Genomic DNA, 25,743 nt, shown 5'->3' with positions numbered 1-25,743 from the left:
GAGCCATTCGATTGGCCAGCGGTAGGCCTATAGTGCACTTGATTTGCTCTCTGGGCCAGCCTGGAAGGCAGAGTTTGTACCCCTTCTCCTCCTTGTACCTTCAGACACACGAAATGGTTCAAATGGCAACAGTTCGCCTACCCGGCGCACAGGGCAGCTGAACCGTGTGCACCTACCGCCAACAGCCCGAGACAAATTTAAAAAAATAATAGAAACACAACAATTATTTTTAAATAAATGTTTGATGATCGACTAGGAATGCCTTGGAGATTGACCTGTCGATCGCAATTGACCGGTTGGTGAACACTACTCTAGAAAGTTCAATCTCATGCTTCTCTCTGTGGGCTGATATATCTGCACGTGCACGCAGCTTAGAGCAAACATTGGTCATATCACTATATCACACATTTCTAAACTCATGGCTAATACCCTCTGATGGAACATCTACAGTATATGCTGTTTGTCTGTTGTTAGCGACTTCTCAAACTGCTGAGATTTGTTACTTACTATTGTAGTTTTTGTTGGTGGCCATCACTCAAATCAGCTTCTGTTCACAGCCCTTGTGCAACTGTAATTTGGATGTATTTGGAAGGTGATATTGGAAGACCGTGTTGTAATAGACCACACAAAACAGAGGGCCATTGTCTTTGCTCATCTGTAACATGCAGCTGCTCCACTCGGGACGAAATGCTCCGTGTGCATGTGTGTGAGGTTTGTGTCGACACCGCAAACCGGTTTAGCAACGCGGCAGAGACAATCTGCTAGGTGTCTCCATCAGATATGGCAAACTATCAACTTTCAAAGGCAGGACAATGCCTAACCCAGCAACTTATGGGAGCTAAGTTTCTTTGCTCCACATACCCACTCTGGATCCATCCAATGACAGTGGGTGTGTCCTAATCCTTTATAGGGGAAGAGGAACCACCTATGTATTCATAGCTGGCCGATAGCTTGACGTTAGCGTTAGTGGTTAGCGCCCTCCCTCCACAGTGACTGTGCCGTTTGCAATTAGCCGTTAGCCTTTAGTGGCAGGCCCCATCCCCACTCCCCCACCACCCCAACTGACTGTGCCTTTCTGTGTCTCCGCCAGAAGCCTCCCCGGCTAGCCGGCTCGTCCTCGGCGCTGGCCCCCTTCTCCTCCTCCGTCTCCATCTCCTCCCCGGACTGCTGGAAGGACTGGCCCCGGGCCGAGTCCCCATACTCCCAGGCCGGCTCCGAGCCCGGCGGAGGCACCAACACCCAGGGGCCCAGCCGCGCTGACACCCCCCAGAGCAGCCCCTCTCCCCTGCCCCTGTCCTTGAGCCTGGGGCCCCTGGGTTCCCTGTTGACCCCCGCAGCCAAACCAGTCAAGCCGGTGGTGGCGCCGCTCACGCCTGAGCAGTACGAGGTCTACATGTACCAGGAGGTGGACACGGCCGAGCTCACCCAGCAGGTCAAGGACAAGCTGGCCAAGAACGGCATCTGCCAGCGCATCTTTGGAGAGAAGGTGTGCAAGACACCTTACGCACTACCATCCCATACCACCCTATGCCCTATCGTCCCATACCACCCTACGCCGTACCGTCCCATACCCGTGTCCTTATACTGCCTGATATACCCATCCTGCGCCAGTGTAGTGTCAACTCACATCCCCCCTGTAATACTGCTCCCCTTCCCTCTCTCCCTTCCAGTAATCTACGCTGAGTCACCCAACTGCCCTCCACCCTCGGTCAGCACAGTTCAAAACTGTGTGTACTATGCTAACTCAGCCCCTCCGTTGGAGTGTGTTTCCTGAATGAATCCATTCATACACATGTAAAAAGATTTGTGTGAAGCGGTCACTATTAACATCACACAATATATGTGGTCCTCTAAGCTTCAGTACAGTACAGAGGGCCCCCGATCCTACACTGGCCAGCAGTTGTCACATCCATTTAGACACATGTAAACCTTTCTCTCTTAGCAGTCAGCTAGTTAATGGCATCACACAGTGATGTAGCATTGGGCCACCAACCAGGATTCCACCAACAAAAACTGTTACACACCCTCTTTGGTACAAACTAAAGCAGACGGTGTAGTGATGTACTGTACAGATCTCAGGGGTTTGAAGGAAAAACTGCATGATCTCTGTGTATTTGCATGTGTGTTTGTACTTGTCTATGTCTTGTACTTGTCCATACTGTACAGTATGGACTATTGTTTTTGTTTGCTTACAGTAGCTAATATCAGGCTTCATGCTGGCATGCATTCTGTGCAGTGTAATTATACATTGGAATGTTATTTTACTGTGATTGAGCTCAGGTATATTTAATTATTTATTGGCTGATGTGTCTGTGTTCTGTGCGTGTGTGTGCATGTCTGTTTGTCAATACGTGTGTACGTGTTACAGGTGCTGGGCCTGTCTCAGGGTAGTGTTAGCGACATGCTGTCCAGGCCCAAGCCCTGGAGTAAGCTGACCCAGAAGGGCCGGGAGCCCTTTATCCGTATGCAGCTGTGGCTCAATGGAGAGCTGGGCCAGAACGTCTTGCCCTTACAGGGCCAGCCACAAGGTAAACACACACACCAGACGCACACACACGGATAGAAAGTACTGCACCTTCATTACCAGCCACAATGTACAAGTACACACACACAGAAACAAATACACACTATTGCTGAGCGAATAACAAAAAAATAACCTAAATGTTTTTTAAACAACTAATTGACCGATGTTGGTTCAATTATTTTAATTTAATTTTGTTACGTTTTTTTCTGTGACCTCAATGCGCAGTTTCTATTGAGATAAATCAGATCAAGCCCTAACTGTGTGATGTAGTATGGATTTGTAGTTTAACAGGCCAATATTCTACATAGTTTAGCGTGTACCTACTTTTTCGGTCTGTGTGGGGCAGACAAGGAGAGAAGAGACAGAAGAATGCATGATCAAGAGGGAAAGAGAGCAGTTTCTTCGAGATGGCTCTACCTAAAAATGCATGATCTAAGTGATTGATAGTTGGTATTCAGCAGTCATAAAAGTATGCCTTATTTACTTTAAAGAACTATTAAAATTGTGATTTTGTCAGACAGCATTGGCAGCAGCTCTATAGAGATGAGATGATGACTTGGAATGAAATTATAAAGTCATCAAATAAAACAAATGTAATATACACAACGTCTTAAATATTTTATTAAAGTAATGTGAATAAATGATAGTTGATTAGCAGTAATGGGCAGTCACTACCATCACGGGACTTTTATTAATTGTTTTCTTCTGTGTTACAGCATTCAACCCGCGCAGTGCATTAATGTTTTCATTTTTATATCAAAATCGAAAACCATGTTTATTTTTTCATGATCTACCCAAAACGACCTCAAAAATCACTAAACGCTCAGCACTTACACACACACCCACAAACACAAACAGAACATGCTGCTTACAGGACCAACCAGGTATCTAGTAATGGAGGACTGGATACTATAGCCTCACACACACAATATCGCTGATCAAATCCTTCTCAGAAAGGAATAGATGTTTTGACCACAAAGGAACATAGACTGAGCATTGTCGTTTTCATTGACAGTGAGCATATGCTTCCATGCATGTGTGTCTGCATTCATGCGCTCATACATACATCCACCTACAAGTGTGTGTGTGTCCATGTCCCAGTGTGTGATCTGATTGATGGCCATTGAGAACAGGTAGAGCCTCTGTCCTTGCCCAGGGATTAAATTGTCCCCGGCTACAGTCCTTGTATTGAAATGAAACATTTTCCAGGTTTTTATTCCGTTTCTCGAGAGTTGGGCCAGTGGTGTGTGTGAACCTGTCCGTCAGGTCTCTCCCACAGTCCTCCGTCTGCGTCTACCTCCTGACCCCACCATCACACACACATACTGAACACACACACACACACACACACACAGCTTTATTTTCATGTAATTTCAGGACTTTTTGGGGAGTAAGAATGTTGGACCATTAAAAATCCTATTTTCTCTAACCCTTACCCCTAATGTTAACCTTAACCCAAAACCCTAAACCTAACCCTTAAGCTTAAAATAGCATTTGAACAAATTCAGGACATGAAAAAAGTCCTGACTTTTCAAAAAAGTTATTGTTTTCCTACCTTATCAGGACATTCGGGTGAATTCAAATCAAAATCTAATTTTATTTGTCACATGCGCCGAATACTTACTTATAAGCCCTTAACCAATGAATTTTAAGAAAATATTTACTAAATAAACTACAGTAAACTACAGTTGTTGTTTTTTAGGACATTGAGGTCCTGATACGGTAGGACAACAAGTTACACACAAGCACACACATATACTGTGAACACACACCACACACATAGTATACCAGATCCTCTCTGAACACTCTGTTGCCTTTCTAACTCTTAATCTGTCCTTGTTCCCAGTCTCAATTGCTACGCGAACAACTGTCCCGGGAGCCGTTATCTGATTTAGTCCACAATGGTTAAAGATGCTACACATATTATTTTTTTCAATTTCCATAATATATCTGCAGTAATAGTGGAATGATAGTGTTTCACAATGTAGCTTACCCGCCAGTTTTGTAGTTGGCTGTGGTAATCGAACTATTGATTTCTACCACCGGAGCGGCATCTGTAGTCAAAATGGGAAAGCTTTGACTTTGTGGCTGTGTTATCTAGTGGAAATCAGAAGTTCTCGGTGTAGCACCTTTAAGGTTTGGACTGGGTCAGTAATAGCTGATCCCAAGGCTATTTTTCAGGAAAGATGCCTCTTACTCACTCTCTCAAACAAGCCTAAAACACGACATATTTTTGAAACGCAATAAATAATTTCAGGTAGATACAACAAACCGTCTCATTTGATACAATATTGAAAGGGCTAGTTTATTTATTATTTATTTTTTATTTTACCTTTATTTAACTAGGCAAGTCAGTTAAGAACAACTTCTTATTTTCAATGACGGCCTAGGAACATTGGGTTAACTGCCTTGTTCAGGGGCAGAACAACAGATTTAAGCTTAGCACAAGTGCTTAGCAACACCATTGAAATCAAAGGCCCGTGGCCTCCACTCATTTCTCATTAGCCAAAGCGTGATAAGGTACACGCCAGGGTAAGGGGGTTTATGGTTAACACCTCCACGCCGTCCCGCAATCTACCCTATCTGAGCATGTGCATCCCGACTGGTCGGAGCCGAAGCTACTGCAGGGATGCTAATTATGGATAGCTAATTAAAGACCAGGCGCTAGGGAGGTGATGACTGCAGAAAGACATCCAGGAAGACCCAAGGACATTGTTGTTGCCTGCCACCGTGTTGATGTTGTCGTGAATTAAGATACAGGCTAATCAAATTTGGGGCCTCTTTTGTGCCTGGCCCGAGGAAGATCAATTAAAATGGCAGGGTTTTTAAAGAAGATAATGAGTTTTTTTTTATGCAAATACATTTTGGTTCTAAGTGGCCTTAGAACTGGGTTAGGAGACAATTAAGCAAATGTGTTGTAAGTGTTGGTTAAGATTAGAGGTCGAGCGATTATGATTTTTCAACGCCGATACCAATTATTGGAGGACCAAAAAAGCCGATACCGATTAATCAGACAATTTTATTGTTTTATTTGTAATAATGACAATTACAACAATACTGAATGAACACTTATTTTAACTTAATATAATACATAAATAAAATCTATTTAGCCTCAAATAAATAATGAAACGTGTTCAATTTGGTTTAAATAATGCAAAAACAAAGTGTTGTAGAAGTAAAAGTACAATATGTGCGATGTAAGAAAGCTAACATTTAAGTTCCTTGCTCAGAACATGAGAACATATGAAAGCTGGTGGTTCCTTTTAACATGAGTCTTTAATATTCCCAGGTAAGACGTTGTAGGTTGTAGTTATTATAGGAATTATAGGACTATTTCTCTCTATACGATTTGTATTTCATATACCTTGACTATTGGATGTTCTTTTAGGCACTTTAGTATTGCCAGTGTAACAGTATAGCTTCCGTCCCTCTCCTCGCCCCTACCTGGGCTCGAGCCAGGAACACATCGTCAACAGCCACCCTCGCATTGCCCATGCAGAGCAAGGGGAACAACCACTCCAAGTCTCAGAGCAGGTGATGTTTGAAACGCTATTAGCGATCACCCCCCTAACTAGCTAGCCATTTCACATCGGTTACCCCAGCCTAATCTCGGGAGTTGATAGGCTTGAAGTCATAAACAGCGCAATGCTTGAAGCACAGGGAAGAGCTGCTGGCAAAACGCACGAAAGTGCTGTTTGAATGAATGCTTACGAGCCTGCTGGTACCTACCATCACTCAGTCAGACTGCTCTATCAAATCATAGACTTAATTATAACATAATAACACACAGAAATACGAGCCTTAGGTCATTAATATGGTCGAATCCGGAAACTATCATCTCGAAAACAAAACGTTTATTCTTTCAGTGAAATTACGGAACAGTTCTGTATTTTATCTAACGGGTGGCATCCATAAGTCTACATATTCCTGTTACATTGCACAACCTTCAATGTTATGTCATAATTACGTAAAATTCTGGCAAATTAGTTCGCAATGAGCCAGGCGGTCCAAACTGTTGCATATACCCTGACTCTGCTTGCAATGAACGCAAGAGAAGTGACACAATTTCACCTGGTTAATAATTGCTTGCTAACCTGGATTTATTTTAGCTAAATATGCAGGTTTAAAATATATACTTCTGTGTATTGATTTTAAGAAAGGCATTGATGTTTATGGTTAGGGACACGTTGGAGCAACGACAGTCCTTTTTCGCGAATGCGCACTGCATCGATTATATGCAACGCAGGACACGCTAGATAAACCAGTAATATCATCAACCATGTGTAGTTAACTAGTGATTATGATTGATAGATTGATTGTTTTTTATAAGATAAGTTTAATGCTAGCTAGCAACTTACCTTGGCTTCTTACCGCTTTCGCGTAACAGGCAGTCTCCTCTTGAGGCAGGTGGTTAGAGCGTTGGACTAGTTAACCGTAAGGTTGCAAGATTGAATCCCTGAGCTGACAAGGTAAAAATCTGTCGTTCTGCCCCTGAACAAGGCAGTTAACCCACTGTTCCTAGGCCGTCATTGAAAATAAGAATGTGTTCTTAACTGACTTGCCTAGTTAAATGAAGGAATAAAAAAAACATTCCGATTAATTGGTCGACCTCTAGTTAAGATGGGAAACTGATATTTTTGCTGATGAAACATTCAGGATTCAGTGTAGTGGGCAACGTTCCCCTCATAAAGGATGTTGTATTTGAAGATTTCACTCATTTGTGTCAACCCCTTTCCTTCATTCGAAATGTCTGCATTTGAAAACTCTTCCTATTCAATATCCAAGCCTCTGTTGAACATTTTCTCGACTGTTGCTGTTTTGTCTGGCCGGTTACCTCAGGCAATCTTCCAGACAACTAGTAGAGACAGTGAGACTACTATCCCAGAATGCTGCAGTACCCATTGTGTCAGGGTGGATCTGGAGTCGTCATGGCAGCTTTCTGCTGAGCCACACAGTGACCCACTCCACGTGACGGAGAGCAGAGGCAACACGGACATGTCACGAACTTAGCAAGCCTTGTGTTTGTATTGTGTGTGTGTGTCTGGTCACGTTCTGTGGAAAAACACATAGTCACATTGACAATCGACGGCAAATGGTCTTTATGCTCGTCGGACTAAACCTGACTTAATTTGCACCCATCTTAAAAAAGATGCAATACTCACCACCACCAATATACAGAAACCATACCTCACACTGATACATCTATAGATGCACAACATGGATGGATGTTACTCATAAATCTACTATGCACCACTAGCATGTACACACTTTATACATGCTGAATCTGGTAAAGGTTGATATTTTATAGAGCTGGTCCTCGGCAGTGCTAGCTAACCTGGTGCCAGCTCATTTGCTGTGATGATGAAGTGGCACCAGAGGATAGTCAGCCTCGCCTCTTAATGAGCATCTAATGTGAGGGAGCGCCATGCCCTGTTTACAGAGCTGTCACACCTTCTAGACGAGAGGAGGATCCTCGATAACACACAGGCCAGGGGGGCAGTGGGAGATAAGGTGGGGGGGTTGTGGCGCTCTCTCTCCCGGGGGCCTCCCGGAGCTGTTGTAATCAATTACAGCGTCAGAACACTGATATATGATAATTACTATGAGAAAGCCCCCCTCCCCTCCCTCATCTACACTCTCCTCCTCCCAGACAGCCCCCTCCCTCTCGCAGACACACTCATACACATACATACACTTGTGCACACACACACCTACACATACACAGCCCCTCTGCTTTGCTGGGCCACATCACCCCCCACCTCTTACACATATACACACACACACACACACACACACTCCTTTGGATAATTAATATGCAAATAATCAGCCGATGGTATGCTAAATAGGAGCAGGGCCTGGTTGGGGAGCAGAGCCATGATGAATTACATTACATTAAGACAGCCATTTCTCCATCATCTTCACTGTAAATTAGCCACAGCAATGTATAGATTACAGAGACGACTTTCGAACCGAAGAGGGAGAACGGGAACACGGGGTGAGTGAGAGAGAAAGAGGATCGAAAATGAATGGCTTTTAAAATGGGCCGTAGCTTAGAAAGAAATGTAAACGTCAGCTTGCCTGTCTGCTTAATCCAGGGCTGGCCAGAGAATTTAAAAGTACATGATGTTCTTGGGATGGGGTTTAATGGGACACTTGTTAGATATGGAACAGGGCAGACAGACAGGGGAGAGCCTTTCTTGAAACATGCACACACACATATACACTAATGTGATTCTGTCACACACACTCTCACCAACAGATACACTCACATCATTCACATTCTTACTCACACTCACACATGAACACGCATATTTTGTCTATCTTTCTATCTCACACACAAATACACACGCACACTTTTAGGCAGTCACGGCAGCAGGGGCCAAAGTGTGTTTAAAAAGGTCCATTTGGTGGATTATATGAATAGCCGGTGTAATGGACCAGGCTTTAGAAGCTCACATGACATTGTCCCAATCTGTGTTTCTGTGCCCTGGCTGAGGGGAGACCACACGGCCCTGTGAAATAGGACAGCCCAGATGGATGGAAGAAAAAGTGATGGAAAGAGAGACCGCTTCAGCCAGTGTTTGTTTTCGTAATCCAAAAGTCTTCTCAGGAATGCAAATGGAATGGACTGAACATAATGTAAAAGCCCCCTCTAAAAGCTGTGAAAAGTGATCAAAAGCTTTCAAAACCAACACAAGGCCACATTGTGTTAATTTGTGCCTCATTGTAGGAGACATGTTCATGTGTGTCACTGTATGCTCTTCAGCCAGCACAGTATAACATCCTCACTGCCCCTCATTAGAACACACAACAGTTAGCCCTGCTATAAGTAACGAACCCCAGGGATGTCTGTGGAAGCTACATACAGAGTACACACATGTGCCTCTCAGAATGTGCGTGTGCATGTGAAGAGTGTTCCCTGCTCCCTCTGTCTCAGCTCATCCTTTCCCCTCAGTGCTAACATGCCCTCTCCGTCAGGAACACGGATACAATGGGATGGGAAATATGGAGTATACCGATGCCAGCTTTAACACACAGATTAACCAAGGGCCATATGACTAACATGCTGCATGTTCAGCGTCAAGGCTTTCTTCCCAAATGCTTCGTCTGTATATCAGAATGTTGAGTGTTAGTTTCGGGTGAAATTGAATGCCACATTTGCATATGCAAATGTATAATTATATCTAGTGTAGACATACATTGGTATTTAAATTGGTGCCGCTGCATTTTTGGAACAAAAAGCCTTGAAGTCACGCCCTGACCCAGTTGAACTGGGCCAGTCTTGGAGTAGTATTTATCTAAAAGCCTTGAAGTCACGCCATGACCCAGTTGAACTGGGCCAGTCTTGGAGTAGTATTTATCTAAAAGCCTTGAAGTCACGCCCTGACCCAGTTGAACTGGGCCAGTCTTGGAGTAGTATTTATCTAAAAGCCTTGAAGTCACGCCATGACCCAGTTGAACTGGGCCAGTCTTGGAGTAGTATTTATCTAAAAGCCTTGAAGTCACGCCCTGACCCAGTTGAACTGGGCCAGTCTTGGAGTAGTATTTATCTAAAAGCCTTGAAGTCACGCCATGACCCAGTTGAACTGGGCCAGTCTTGGAGTAGTATTTATCTAAAAGCCTTGAAGTCACGCCCTGACCCAGTTGAACTGGGCCAGTCTTGGAGTAGTATTTATCTAAAAGCCTTGAAGTCACGCCATGACCCAGTTGAACTGGGCCAGTCTTGGAGTAGTATTTCTCTAAAAGCCTTGAAGTCACGCCCTGACCCAGTTGAACTGGGCCAGTCTTGGAGTAGTATTTATCTAAAAGCCTTGAAGTCACGCCATGACCCAGTTGAACTGGGCCAGTCTTGGAGTAGTATTTATCTAAAAGCCTTGAAGTCACGCCCTGACCCAGTTGAACTGGGCCAGTCTTGGAGTAGTATTTATCTAAAAGCCTTGAAGTCACGCCCTGACCCAGTTGAACTGGGCCAGTCTTGGAGTAGTATTTATCTAAAAGCCTTGAAGTCACGCCCTGACCCAGTTGAACTGGGCCAGTCTTGGAGTAGTATTTATCTAAAAGCCTTGAAGTCACGCCATGACCCAGTTGAACTGGGCCAGTCTTGGAGTAGTATTTATCTAAAAGCCTTGAAGTCACGCCCTGACCCAGTTGAACTGGGCCAGTCTTGGAGTAGTATTTATCTAAAAGCCTTGAAGTCACGCCCTGACCCAGTTGAACTGGGCCAGTCTTGGAGTAGTATTTATCTAAAAGCCTTGAAGTCACGCCCTGACCCAGTTGAACTGCGCCATTCTTGGAGTAGTATTTATCTAAAAGCCTTGAAGTCACGCCCTGACCCAGTTGAACTGGGCCAGTCTTGGAGTAGTATTTATCTAAAAGCCTTGAAGTCACGCCCTGACCCAGTTGAACTGCGCCAGTCTTGGAGTAGTATTTATCTAAAAGCCTTGAAGTCACGCCCTGACCCAGTTGAACTGGGCCAGTCTTGGAGTAGTATTTATCTAAAAGCCTTGAAGTCACGCCCTGACCCAGTTGAACTGGGCCAGTCTTGGAGTAGTATTTATCTAAAAGCCTTGAAGTCACGCCCTGACCCAGTTGAACTGGGCCAGTCTTGGAGTAGTATTTATCTAAAAGCCTTGAAGTCACGCCCTGACCCAGTTGAACTGCGCCAGTCTTGGAGTAGTATTTATCTAAAAGCCTTGAAGTCACGCCCTGACCCAGTTGAACTGGGCCAGTCTTGGAGTAGTATTTATCTAAAAGCCTTGAAGTCACGCCCTGACCCAGTTGAACTGGGCCAGTCTTGGAGTAGTATTTATCTAAAAGCCAGTGAAAGCTGTTTTAGACCCTTTTAGCGTCACCGCTGTCAGAGTTAAAGCAGCAAGCAGCTGTACATCCAGATGCAGCGCACTCTCTTTCTCTGTCTCTCTGTCCTCTGGCGTCAAGCAAAACAGAAAACTTTGCCTCCTCCCTCTTTCATCTCCTCTCTTCCTCCCTCATTTTCTCCTTCCTTTCCTCAGTGCAATGTCCCTCTGGGCCGGTGACATGGCTGGGCTGTGGGTTGCTGGAACCATGTCACAGGACAACCTCTCATGTGGAGAACCCCACCCTTTTTTCGTCTCCAACTCCCCCCTCCCTCCCCTGCCCCCCTCGCGCCATGCCGCCAGTTAAAATGTCACCAGTCGGGTGAGCGAGCCGGGCAGGAGATGCAAGCTGACTGCCTCCCCCCTGCACACACACACACACTCCCCCTCAGCTGTTTCCCCCAGCACGGCATGGAGGTGATCACTAGTGACGGCTCCCCTCGGCTGCTCACTTTAGGGCCGCAGCCAGCCACACACACACACACAGAAAAATACACAACTCTTGCACAAAGCCTCAAACACACTCACACACATGCATACACAGGGTTGGCAGAGAGAGGGAAGGAGGGATAGTGGAGGGAGAGAGAGAGCAGGAGCTTCATCTGGAGCCTCTGACTCCTTAATGTCATAGGGACTCAAAACAAGTGACTTGTTTTTCCAGACTTCAGAAATAATTTTTGCAAAAAACTGAAGACACTGTTTGTAGTTATACAGTGTTGAGAATGGACAGGGTAGTTCTGTGTTGGGTATTTACTCTTTTGGTCAAAGGTTTTTAAGAGCTGCATGTCAGTTGCAGTTCGGCCATTATTTATCTGTCGAAGTTGAAGGTATGAGTATTTCAACACTGTTCAACACACAAACTGTCACGCCCTGACCTTAGAGAGCCGTTTTATTTCTCTATTTGGTGAGGTCAGGGTGTGATGTGGGGGGGGCATTCTATGTTTTGTATTTCTTTGTGTTTGGCCGAGTGTGGTTCCCAATCAGAGGCAGCTGTCTATCGTTGTCTCTGATTGGGAATCATACTTAGGTAGCCGTTTTTCCCACCTATGTTGTGGGATCGTGTTTTTGTACAGCTCTTGTAGCCTACGGTACGTTCGTTTTGGTTTCACTTTGTTATTTTGTTGCTGGTTCTCATTTAAATAAATTTGATGACCACAAATTACGCTGCGCCTTGGTCTCCTTCAAACAACGCACGTTACACAAACACCAATCACTCCCCTGTCCCACACAGACCTACAAACATACACACACCATTCCACCTCCAATGTCCCATCTGTCCTTCACACACACACACCATGTCATGTCCCGCAACTGTCCCTCACACATAACCCCCTTCTCTGTTCCATCCTTGTACACCACACACGCTCTCTCCCCTTCCTGATTCAGAGGGATTGGGTTAAATACGGAAGACTCATTTCAGTTGAATGCATTCAGTTGTACAACTGACTAGGTATCCCCCTTTCCTTTTCCCTTCCCTCAAACACATACACCCTCCCATGGCCAGATCCGTAGTGATGGGGAGACCTTGGACTCCATCAGCCCCCCTTCCTTCCATGCTGGCCTTCCTCCTGGCCTCGGCTGGGGAAGACTGATGAGTTGGCCCTCCTCTGCTGGCAGCCAGGCACTTTGGAACACCCTCTCAGATGTAGGACTACATCTCTACTTCTACTCGCTACCCACGCCACAGAGCAGGACAGGAGAAAGTCCAACCACCACATACACAGATAGACATGGAACATATCAAAAATATAAACGCAACATGTAAAGTGTTGATCAAATGTTGCATGAGCTGAAATAAAATATCCCAGAAATGTTCCATATGCACAAAAGCTTATGTCTCTTACATTTTGTGCACAAATGTATTTACATCCCTGTTAGTGAGCATTTTTCCTTTGCCAAGATAATCCATCCACCTGACAGGAGCGGCATATCAAGAAGCTGATTTAACATGATCATTACACAGGTCATATGATCATTACACAGGTGCACCTTATGCTGGGGACAATCAAAGGTTATTCTAATATGTGTAGTTTTGTCATGTATAAGTGTATATTTGGCCTTGGGTTTTAGGTTATTGTCTTGCTGAAAGGTGAATTTATCTCCCGTATCTGTTGGAAAGCAGCCTTTCCTCTAGGATTTTGCCTGTGCTTATCGCTTTCGTTTCTTTTTATTCTAATAAAAACTTTTAGTCCTTACTGATGACAATTATACCCATAACATCATGCAGCCACCACCATGTTTGAAAATATGAAGAGTGGTACTTAGTGTTGGATTTGCCCCAAACTTGACACTTTGTATTCAGGACATAAGTTAATTTCTTTGCCAGATCTTTTGCAGTTTTACTTTAGTGCCTTATTCCTTCTTTTCACTCTGTCAATTGTTTTTTTTATGTGAAAAACTCCAATCCTTAACGATTACAAGCATACCCATAACATGATGCTGCTTAAAAATTTGGAGAGTGGTACTCAGTAATGTGTTGTATTGGATTTGCCCCAAACAAAACACATTTTTTGCAGTATTACTTTACAACAAGGATGCATGTTTTGGAATATTTTTATTATGTACAGGATTCCTTAGTTTCACTCTGTCAATTAGGTTAGTATTGTTGAGTTACTGCAATGTTGTTGATCCATCCTCAGTTTTCTCCTGTCACAGCCATTAAACTCTGTAACTGTCTTTAAGTCACCATTGGCCTCATGGTGAAATTCCTGAGCGGTTTTCTTCAACTGAGTTAGAAAGGTAGTGACTGGGTGTATTCATACACCATCCAAAGTGTAATTAATAACTTCACCATGCTCAAAGGGATATTCAAAAATGTGTTAGTATTTTTTACCCATTTACCAATATTTGCTCTTTGCAAGGCATTGTTAAACCTCCCTGGTCTTTGTGGTTGAATCTGTGTTTGAAATTCACTACTTGACTGAGGGACCCTAAAATTATTTGTATGTGTGGGGTACAGAGATGAGGTAGTCATTCAAAAATAATGTTAAGCACTATTATTGCACAAAGAGTGAATCCTTGCAACTTATGTGACTTTTTAAGCAACATTTTACTACTGAACATATTTAGGCTTGCCGTAACAAGTAAACTTCAGCCCATGGAAAACACTCAGTATAAATAACAAACAACATTCACTTCATTTTTCCCATACAGCAAAATGCTGGAAACCAAGCAATCAATTCTTATTGACTCAAGACATTTCAGATTTTTATTTTCTATTAATTTCTAAAAACATAATTACATTTTGACATTATGGGGTATTGTGTGTAGGCCAGTGACACAAAATCTCATTTTAAATTCTGAGCTTAACACAACAAAATGTGGAAAAGGGTGTGAATACTTTCTGAAGGCACTGTAGCTATGCACACACACACACGCACACACACAGTGCATTCGTAAAATATTCAGACCCCTTGACTTTTTCCACATTTTGTTACGTTACAGCCTTATTATAAAATGTATTGAATTGTTTTTTTTTTACACACAATAACCCATAACAACAAAGAAAAAACTGTTCATTTGCAAATGTATAAAAAAACAAACATGAAATTAACATACAGTGGGGCAAAAAAGTATTTAGTCAGCCACCAATTGTGCAAGTTCTCCCACTTAAAAAGATGAGAGAGGCCTGTAATTTTCATCATAGGTACACTTCAACTATGACAGACAAAATGAGAAAAACAATCCAGAAAATCACATTGTAGGATTTTTAATGTATTTGTTTGCAAATTATGGTGGAAAATAAGTATTTGGTCACCTACAAACAAGCAAGATTTCTGGCTCTCACAGACCTGTAACTTCTTCTTTTAAGAGGCTCCTCTGTCCTCCACTCATTACCTGTATTAATGGCACCTGTTTGAACTTATCAGTATAAAAGACACCTGTCCACAACCTCAAACAGTCACACTCCAAACTCCACTATGGCCAAGACCAAAGAGCTGTCGAAGGACACCAGAAACAAAATGGTAGACCTGCACCAGGCTGGGAAGACTGAATCTGCAATAGGTAAGCAGCTTGGTTTGAAGAAATCAACTGTGGGAGCAATTATTAGGAAATGGAAGACGTACAAGACCACTGATAATCTCCCTCGATCTGGGGCTCCACGCAAGATCTCACTCAAAAATCCTACAATGTGATTTTCAGGATTTTTTTCTTCTAGTTTTGTCTGTCATAGTTGAAGTGTACCTATGATGAAAATTACAGGCCTCTCATCTTTTTAAGTGGGAGAACTTGCACAATTACAGCCTTGAGTCTTCTTGGGTATCACGCTACAAGCTTGGCACACCTGTATTTGGGGAGTTTCTCCCATTCTTCTTTGCAGATCCTCTCAAGCTATGTCAGGTTGGATGGGGAGATTCGCTGCACAGCTATTTTCAGGTCTCCCCAGAGATATTCGATCAGGTTCAAGTCCGGGCTCTGGCTTGGATAATCAGAGACTTGTACTGAAGCCACTCCTGCGTTGTCTTGGCTGTGTGCTTAGTGTCATTGTCCTGTTGGAAGTTGAACCTTTGCCCCAGTCTGAGGTCCTGAGCGCTCTGGAGAATGTTTTCATCAAGGATCTTTCTGTACTTTGCTCCGTTGATCATTTAATCGATCCTGACTAGTCTCCCAGTCCCTGCTGCTGAAAAACATCCGCACAGCATGACGCCGCCACCACCATGCTTCACCATAGGGATGGTGCCAGGTTTCCTCCAGACGTGACGCTTGGCATTCAGGCCAAAGAGTTCAATCTTGCTTTCATCAGACCAGAGAATCTTGTTTCTCATGGTCTCATGCTCAGACCAGAGAATCTTGTTTCTCATGGTCTGAGAGTCCTTTAGGTGCATTTTGGCAAGCTCCAAGCAGGCTGTCATGTGCCTTTTAATGAGGAGTGGCTTCCTTTGGCCACTCTACCATAATATCCTGATTGGTGGAACGCTGCAGAGATGGTTGTCCTTCTGGAAGGTTCTCCCATCTCCACAGATGAACTCTGGAGCTCTGTCAGAGGGCCCATCGGGTTCTTGGTCACCTCCCTTGACCAAGGCCCTTCTCCCACGATTGCTCCGTATGGCTGGGCGGCCAGCACTAGGAAGAGTCTTGGTGGTTCCAAATTTCATTCCATTTAAGAATGATGGAGGCCACTGTGTTCTTGGGACTTTTCAATGCTGCAGACATTTTTGGTACCCAGATCTGTACCTCAAACCAATCCTGTCTCGGAGCTCTACGGACAATTCCTTCAACTTCATGGCTTGGTTTTTGCTCTCACATGCGCTTTCAACTGTGGGACCTTATATAGACAGGTGTGTGCCTTTCCAAATCATGTCCAATCAATTGAATTTACCACAGATGGACTCCCAAGTTGTAGAAACATCTCAAGGATGATCAATAGAAACAGGATGCACCTGAGCTCAATTTCGAGTCTCATAACAAAGGGTCTGAATACTTATGTAAATAATGTTTTTTTCGAAAAAAACTTTTTGCTTTGTCATTATGGACTATTGTGTGTAGATTGAGGAATGTATTTTATTTAATCCATTTTAGAATAAGGCTGTAATGTAACAAAATGTGGAAAAAGTCAAAGGGTTTGAATACTTTCTGAATGCACTGTAGATATAGTTACACGCTGGGGTACACAACATCCTTTCTTTTGGTAGTCACTGGCCTAGGAGTGCCAAGACCAGTGTGTTGGACATCACCAACTTAGTAGTGCTCTGAAATGTGACAAACAAGTCTATTTTAATGTTCAAGTCAGAAGTTTTGTGTTCAAGTTCATTTACTCTTAAAGCGTACTGCTTGAACAGAATCATAAAACATATACAGCCAGCATACTCGCACTCTCTCACACACACACACACACACACACACACACACACACACTTATCTGATCTACTGACAGGCGCTTTCCCGTCAATGCAACTCAACGTGCACTTTTCTTACAGATGCGCAGAGAGGAAGAAAATACACGTGTAGTGATTTTCTACTCCTCCGCTCTGCATTCTCTCGCTTTCTCTCCCTCTGCTCATCTCTGACAGACTGCTGTCTCAGGATAATAATTTTTTGGCCGTGCAATGGGCCATCACACAGCCATTGGGTAGAGGGTGGGAGGGGGTGCTGGTGGAGATGACAGAATCACAGTGACACTTTAGCGCCAATCATTCTCTCTGTGTGTGCATGCTGGAATGACTGCCTGGTCGATGGAGCATTGGAGCGGAGTACCTGTAGCCCATATAGTTAGCTAGAGACTAGCTGATATAGACAGACAGTGTGGGGGCTAATGCAGTATGGGTGCTAGAGTTGGTGGAAACGCAGTAACAGGACTCTTGTTAAAGGGTTACTTGTAATCAGAGAATAAATTTAGGTCCAATCAATCAATTCAATCAATTACAAGGAAATCTGCACAGCTTGACATGTTTTGATCATGTGGCTGTCCTACAGTGGTCGTGTTGCCATCTCACCTTTAACCATGTCTGTGCAGTGGCTGGTCCATCACATGTCTTTGTCTCTGACCCTTGGTTCTCTCTCTCCCGTTCCCACAGAGAACACCCCAAAGACCTCAGCCAGCTGCAGCCCAGCACCGGAGTCACCCCTCAGCTCAGCCGAGGAGTCAGTGAAGAGCTTGGGGGAGCAGGTGGGAGGAGAGGGATGTGGGGGTGGAGGAGGGTTGTCCCAGTTCCCCCTCAGGGAGCCCAGCGAGCCCTCTGAGTCCCAGCCCGGCACACCGCTGCCCGTCCCCGGTCACTCAGGTCTCAGCATCCAGGAGATGGTGGCCATGTCCCCGGAGCTGGACACCTACGTCATCACCAAGAAGGTCAAGGAAGTGCTGACCGATAACAACCTCGGTGAGTTGGAGTGGTGGAATATGCCACTCTTTCTTTCAGCAGTCACTTCTACAACTCTGTCTTTTTGCTTTGACCAGCACAATGAAGACAAACCCAAATCAATGTATCCCTTATTCTCCCTGAAGTGTACAACAACGGCTACAGCAAACCTCATCCACTACTAATGAGACCTGTAGCACCTGAGTGATGCCATGAGCCATTTTGTACCAGGGCAGTCACCAGTGACCACACACTGGCAGTAGAGGGGTGAGGAGGGATTGCACATTGGTCCAAAGCTACAATCAGTGTCCACCAAGCAGCACAATCTCACAACAAGCATTCTTTCCTCACTGATAATAATTTGTTCCAATTATTTCTAAAAAGCCCTGGCTGAGAGTTGCAACACTTCAAACGATTAATGATGCGCCGGGTTCGGAGCGTGTCATCATTGCACACATTAGCTCCGCTCCAGAACGGGGATATGCTCTTTACCCCACCAGCGTCACACAGTGCTGCCAAGGCAGAAAGATTTAGCCAGTTTCCATGTTCCACAAGCTGGCCAGCTTGCTCATTAGCCATCCCCTCAGCTAAAATTAACCAGCCCAGCTATCAACTCACACAACAAAGGAACAGAGAGCATAGTTTACACACTGTCCTGGGAAGACCCAAAGATGGAGCTAGCTACTATCACAGCCAGAGTAGCGGCACAATTGGGATGTGGCCCAGCTTTAAGCCTACGTTTTTCCTGGTTAGCCTCTGAGCCAGTTGGATTTAATGAGTCACTTATCTGTTGATTATGGTTAAAGGTAGAATCTTTAGTTGCTACAAACACATTTTTTACTCCAATGTTTGTAAACGATGTAAATATATACAAACCCTGTATAGCCTTAAAAATTGGTTCAAACTATACTTTTGATTTATGGGATGGCCAGTCCTTGCTTCTATACCTCTGCTAGGAATTTGAGAATGGTTACATTTCTCCAGGCCCATCCCTCAGCTTTCACCAAAACAGAGGCAGGCTTTGGTATTGTTTCAACTAAGGATTCTAGCTTTAATAGTTACAGTTTGGTTGATACATTACCAGAGAAACAGGCTCAAGCAGCATAGTGGAGACTTATCCAGTCCTTCCACCTATGGCTGGCCTTAATTCCTTAGGAAAGGAGATGAGGAACACAAGCAATTTTAGAGTATTGGGACAAAGCCTGGTTGTCATAGGACTGCTCTCCGCATCACGCTCTGACTGCTCAATTAGCCCCACAGAGAATTGTCTCCCTCCCTCCCATCACTGTTCCCTAGACCTGGCCGCAGCTAACTCCCCCCTCTACTGTGAGGTGGCCAGGACCAGTGATGGATGGTGTCGTTTAGCAGCTCCCTTCAGCCAAACTCACAGAGATCGGGCCAAATCACTTCCATGTCTGTCAGCTACAGTAGCCTTACTGTAGCACTGCACCCTCTTGGCTAGGTTGTTATAAAATACAATGTGTTTTCACTAGCTCTCCTGAATAACTAAAGGTAATACAAATAGTAATATGCTTAGCCTACTAGCCTAGTCTGTCTTCTACCTGATATAGCCCAGGCATATTCGGACAATATTAGGCAAACTGCACTGAGATTGGACCAAATACTCCCATGTTCACCAAAACAACTAGCCACTATCCTTAATATCGGTAAGGCAACGAAAAATGAAGTTAGAATCACACTGACACAGATGACGCACACAGCCAAATCAGATTTCTTACAGGACTCAATGTTATTTTGTTTCACACAGTTTAGGAAATATGGGCACAAAGGGTGCCTCTCAATGAACATGTTTACCCCTGCTGATTGCACCTACATCTAATCATTTTCAATGGTACATTCTATTATGTGGTGGTCCACAATATGTATTTTCTAAGGTGCTGTGATTTATGACAATGGAATTGTGTGAAATGATTTAGACCCTCATGGGTTATTTAGAATAGATGAACAAGTTCACCCTTGTACTTTACTTTACTTTAATACATAGACTGAGATCCACAGGGCTGCTGTGTGCATCACGGCATCCAATTGAATGTGATAAGAATGCAGTTGGAGCTGTGTGCGTATTTGTAACATTTCCATGTGTAATATAAGTGAGAGAGAATGTGTGTGTTCAGCGCACAAACAAAGCTCTGTAGGAGTCAGTGAGAGGAGGAAACTGTAAAACAGCCCTTCCATCTCACACCCAAGAGATTCTCTCAGCGGGACTGGCGTCACCTGTTCTGTCTCCCAGCCCCATGCTGTCTACTCATCCACTTCTCTTCTCTTTAGAGGAACTGCTCCCCAAATCCCAGCGCCTTTCAGTAGCGCTTCACATCTCAGCCTCTCTCTCTCCGCTACGCTGCCTGCGTTTGTTCAGCCGCCCGACATTCAGCTCACCTGCATAAAAAACAGTGTGAGAAGCACAGGGTAGAGCAACACAACCCCCCTCCTTGCTGCCAAAGGCATGTTTGAGGGGTCCCCTGGGATATAGTGGGGGGAAATAGAGCTCCGCAGCGCTCTGCGTGAGAGCTCGCAAGCTTTGAAGCCTTTCAAGAACCTGGGATTCTGCTGTGGTGAATGTTTATGCTGCGAACAGAGAGGGAGACCTTGGTGCTTGTTTTTTATTTATTTATGTGAATCCAGACCTTTTTTTTATGCCTTTAAAACAACTCAGGCGCTCAAACGCCAGTCAAAGACTATTTAAACTGTTTCTTCTCTGAGTGAAGTCAGCCACAGTTGCAGCAGACAAAATGCTGCCAACTTCTGATGGCAAGTTTTCAATGCCGCCCTCCCCCGTACCTCGGAAACTTAAAGAATGTGTAGCGTTGATGCGTGTTCATGCAAGGAATCCAAGTTTATTCCAACAGCAAGCAAAGTGAAAAAAAGGCTTTTAAATGTTGACAGTAGTACATGCCCTAATTCTAATCCTTTTAAAATAGATTTTCAGGTACTCTTTAAGTTTGACACTTTTTTTTCTTCTGAATATTGCTCTATCCATGCTTCAGCTGGTTTACAGTTTTAGTTTTTCGTAAAAAAATGTGTAACCTTGATTCATATTAACCTACAACATGTCAATCATACAATGTATTCCTGATTATACTGGCCTTCTAGTGACTATCCCTCTCTCAGTGTGGATATAACCCCTCCTCTCTCCCCAGGTCAGCGTCTGTTTGGGGAGACCATCTTGGGTCTGACCCAGGGCTCAGTGTCTGACCTGCTGGCGAGGCCCAAGCCCTGGCACAAGCTCAGTCTGAAGGGACGTGAGCCCTTCGTCCGCATGCAGCTCTGGCTTCAGGATCCACGCAATGTGGAGAAACTCATGGACATGAAACGCATGGAGAAGAAAGGTAATCCTTCGTTCCTCCCCTCTCTATTTTTAGTGTTCTTTACCTCCAGCCCTACCTCAACTCTGTAACCAGTTCTAAATCACCCCCTAACCTAGCCCTTACGACAGTGTGCCATTTACCCCGCCTTGTACTCTGACAGTTTAGGCAGAATTTGTGCCTCGTTTTCCTTGGATAGGATTTGGAGTTGGGCATTAGTGTGTCCTATGTCCTGTACTTGTAACTTAGACAGATACTAGGATAGAAAGAACAGTCTTTGTACACTGATCTAGCTACTGGATAGCTACCTCCATAGGCCATATTTTTACCCACCAACATCAGTCGTCGTCGTCGTCCCCCCAGGATCGTGCCATATCCTCAAGGCCGCCATGCTACCCTCGTAAACGGAAGTAAAGAATACTGTAAAACGAGATGGAGCAAGAGAGCAATCTAGCCAACAAGAGAGAGGAAGAGGAATAGTGATTGCTCTTTTTCCTCCTCTAATAGCCCAGATGTGTCTCTGGGCTGCCGTGTCAAACAGCCCATGCCCAGAGCTCCTGGTTAAAAAGAAAGGGGGGAGGAGGTGTGTGTGTGTGTGTGTGTGTGTGTCGGAAGAGCGGGGGGTGGGGGGGTATGTGTTTCTCAATGCTGTCGAGATCGATCTGGGTGTGAGACGTCAACGCTCTCATCAAACATGACAGGCCCCAATCTCTCCGGGGTACACTTATTCAAAGTCCAATGCACTCATCAGAGCCCTCTTTTCTCCCCTTCCACCCACTTCCCACTCTCTGTAAGCTAAGTGAACATTCTTGGAGTGATTAGGCCTATTTAACACTTCTCCCAGGGTATCATCATTACTGGTCCTTCTTTGGGGCTGGGGCTGACGCTAGGCTACTTATGAGTCAATGCCCAGCCTGCAGGGGTATGTGTGGGTTAGCATAGCATGGAGGCTAACCTCTGGGAGCCTCATCATCAGCCAGCTAACGCTAGGGCCTGGAAGTTATTTTCCCTGCCTCAAGACCAAATCAAATGAAAAGTGTGGTTGTTTTTACGCACGTGTACACGCTTGAAGTAGAAAGCACAGGAGTGAACAGGAGGAAGCTGACGGGCTGTGAGCATCAACTGCGTCATAGTGTGTAAATTTCTCAAGTTTACTCGGATCAATGTTGGTAAAATAAGCAGATAGATTGAATGGTTCATTTGTAGAAAAGAGGAATTGTTTTGATCTTCCATATGCTAAGTAGACTAAATATGTAGTTTAAAATGTGTTGGGCTGTAAGCTAAGGTTTATCAGTCAGATAGGCTGCATATTTGAAAACAATTGCAGCCTACCTGTGTTGATTTTCGACCATTGGCATATAGCCTAGGCAGGCTACGGCTGGGAAACTCGAGGAACCCAGATTTCAAGAGAGAATACTGTTATGTAGTCAAATGGGACTAGCTAAATTCTTTAGAAACTGCTTGGGTGTACTAGCTACAACTCTAATGTTTGTAAGCTGACATAACTGTTTAGCGCAGTTAGTTTTGTGCAAATTTTGAGGCCATTGATGGCGTCTCTCCGTGTGATTTTGGCGGTCCATATATCATTAAAATATCTAATGTCATTATCTATGAAATAAAAAAGGGGAACAATTCCGGTTTCATGTATTTAGTCTAACAGGCACACTGTGATAGAGAAAACAACTATATTACAGACAAAACAGAACTGTCCGATCTGAACAGCCATTCAGTGGGCCTGCTAGAATAAGAGCAGAAGAGAACATGAGCAAAATGTAAAAAACAGAGACAATAGTATATGTGAAATACTTAACAACATAATAAAGAAATAAGATTATGATGAGATGGGTAACTACATAATATACTTACAGTGGGGCAAAAAAGTATTTAGTCAGCCACCAATTGTGCAAGTTCTCCCACTTAAAAAGCTGAGAGAGGCCTGTAATTTGCATCATAGGTACACTTCAACTATGACAGAAAATCCAGAAAATCACATTGTAGGATTTTTAATGAATTTATTAGCAAATTATGGTGGAAAATAAGTATTTGGTCAATAACAAAAGTTTATCTCAATACTTTGTTATATACCCTTTGTTGGCAATGACAGAGGTCAAACGTTTTCTGTAAGTCTTCACAAGGTTTCCAAAGACTGTTGCTGGTATTTTGGCCCATTCCTCCATGAAGATCTCCTCTAGAGCAGTGATGTTTTGGGGCTGTTGCTGGGCAACACTGACTTTCAACTCCCTCCAAAGATTTTCTATGGGGTTGAGATCTGGAAACTGGCTAGGCCACTCCAGGACCTTGAAATGCTTCTTACGAAGTTTGGGATCATTGTCATGCTGAAAGACCCAGCCACGTTTCATCTTCAATGCCCTTTCACTCAAAATCTCACGATACATGGCCCCATTCATTCTTTCCTTTACACGGATCAGTCGTCCTTGTCCCTTTGCAGAAAAACAGCCCCAAAGCATGATGTTTCCACCCCCATGCTTCACAGTAGGTATTGTGTTCTTTGGATGCAATTCAGCATTATTTGTCCTCCAAACACGACGAGTTGAGTTTTTACCAAAAAGTTATATTTTGGTTTGATCTCACCATATGACATTCTCCCAATCTTCTTCTGGATCATCCTTATGCTCTCTAGAAAACTTCAGACGGGCCTGGACATGTACTGGCTTAAGCAGGGGGACACGTCTGGCACTGCAGGATTTGAGTCCCTGGTGGCATAGTGTGTTACTGATGGTAGGCTTTGTTACTTTGGTCCCAGCTCTCTGCAGGTCATTCACTAGGTCCCCCCGTGTGGTTCTGGAATTTTTGCTCACTTGTGATCATTTTGACCCCGCGGGGTGAGATCTTGCGTGGAGCCCCAGATCGAGGGAGATTATCAGTGGTCTTGTATGTCTTCCATTTCCTAATAATTGCTCCCACAGTTGATTTCTTCAAACCAAGCTGCTTACCTATTTCAGATTCAGTCTTCCCAGCCTGGTGCAGGTCTACAATTTTGTTTCTGGTGTCCTTTGACAGCTCTTTGGTCTTGGCCATAGTGGAGTTTGGAGTGTGACTGTTTGAGGTTGTGGACAGGTGTCTTTTATACTGATAACAAGTTCATTAATACCATTAATACAGATAACGAGTGGAGGACAGAGGAGCCTCTTAAAGAAGAAATTACAGGTCTGTGAGAGCCAGAAATCTTGCTTGTTTGTAGGTGACCAAATAGTTATTTTCCACCATAATTTGCTAATAAATTCATTAAAAATCCTACAATGTGATTTTCTGGATTTTTTTTCTCATTTTGTCTGTCATAGTTGAAGTGTACCTATGATGAAAATTACAGGCCTCTCTCATCTTTTTAAGTGGGAGAACTTGCACAATTGGTGGCTGACTAAATACTTTTTTGCCCCACTGTATACCAACCTAATCTGTATATTTCTTCAGAAAAATTTATTTTCTTCAGGATTGCTCTGTCTTTGGCTGTGAACTCCTGGCAGGGGAGGTTGAAGTTTGTCTTCACAATAAGCATTAATGGTAGGAACAGTGAACCTATTTCTTGCTGATGTCCATATAATTAAACATAATGCAAGTCCTTTATACTGCAAAACGTTATTTATGTGTTGTTTAAAGCACGTTACACATCACTACTGGTACAAGCCAGAGATGCACTGACATGTTTTGGGGATTTTAAGATATCTATTATCTTGAAGGCTAGAAAGTGAACAAAAGTATTTAATACATTGTATAAATAATGTATACATTTAATACATTGTATAAATACATATTCATAAATAAATAAATATTTAATACAATAAAAATAAAGACCATTTTAAATAACTTTTTTTACTAGTATAATGTGTGTCCCTCAGTTTTATTTAATTAGTGTTACTGCCTTAAATCAGGATATAGGATATACAAGAACCTTGAGCATTCTCTCAAAGGGCAAACTGTTATCGGGGGAGGGGTCTATATTAAATAAAATGATAAACTAATCACAACCTTTTAGTATGTCATATATTTGAGGATTCCATTGATAGTGTGGTGTGTCTACATCCAGTGTTACTCAGTGTAAATGAAGCGAGATAACATTGAGAAAAATGATTCATCGTATTCACTTTAGTAAATTATTTTTAAAGTAATGCTGATTTGAGCGTTTGTGGCCTCTACCTCAGAAAATCGTGTACATTTTTTCTAAAATGTATGGAGGACCAAACATAATTAAATGAATGAATGAATGAATAAATTAATTAATTAAT

At 43.6% G+C, this 25,743-nt stretch overlaps 1 protein-coding gene across 16 annotated transcripts in view; it reads left to right on the top strand.

Moving 5' to 3' along the window:
- cux1a (cut-like homeobox 1a) overlaps positions 1-25,743 on the top strand; it is a 206,866-nt gene that overhangs the window by 175,930 nt on the left and 5,193 nt on the right. For 9 of the 16 annotated variants that reach the window (XM_021617952.3, XM_021617950.3, XM_021617951.3 and 6 more), the window contains 4 exons: positions 1,091-1,486; positions 2,369-2,528; positions 17,895-18,197; positions 21,335-21,523. In XM_021617952.3, coding sequence (XP_021473627.3) covers positions 1,091-1,486; positions 2,369-2,528; positions 17,895-18,197; positions 21,335-21,523 — 1,048 coding nt within the window. The remainder of the gene's footprint in view (positions 1-1,090; positions 1,487-2,368; positions 2,529-17,894; positions 18,198-21,334; positions 21,524-25,743) is intronic. The other 7 variants (XM_090186277.1, XM_090186273.1, XM_090186274.1 and 4 more) reach the window with 1 other exon arrangement.

The sequence above is a fragment of the Oncorhynchus mykiss genome, chromosome 10 (assembly GCF_057628025.1).
Source record: "Oncorhynchus mykiss isolate SJ-2025 chromosome 10, ASM5762802v1, whole genome shotgun sequence".
In the NCBI taxonomy this organism is placed as follows: domain Eukaryota; kingdom Metazoa; phylum Chordata; class Actinopteri; order Salmoniformes; family Salmonidae; genus Oncorhynchus; species Oncorhynchus mykiss.
This window is presented reverse-complemented; position numbering and strand designations above follow the sequence as displayed.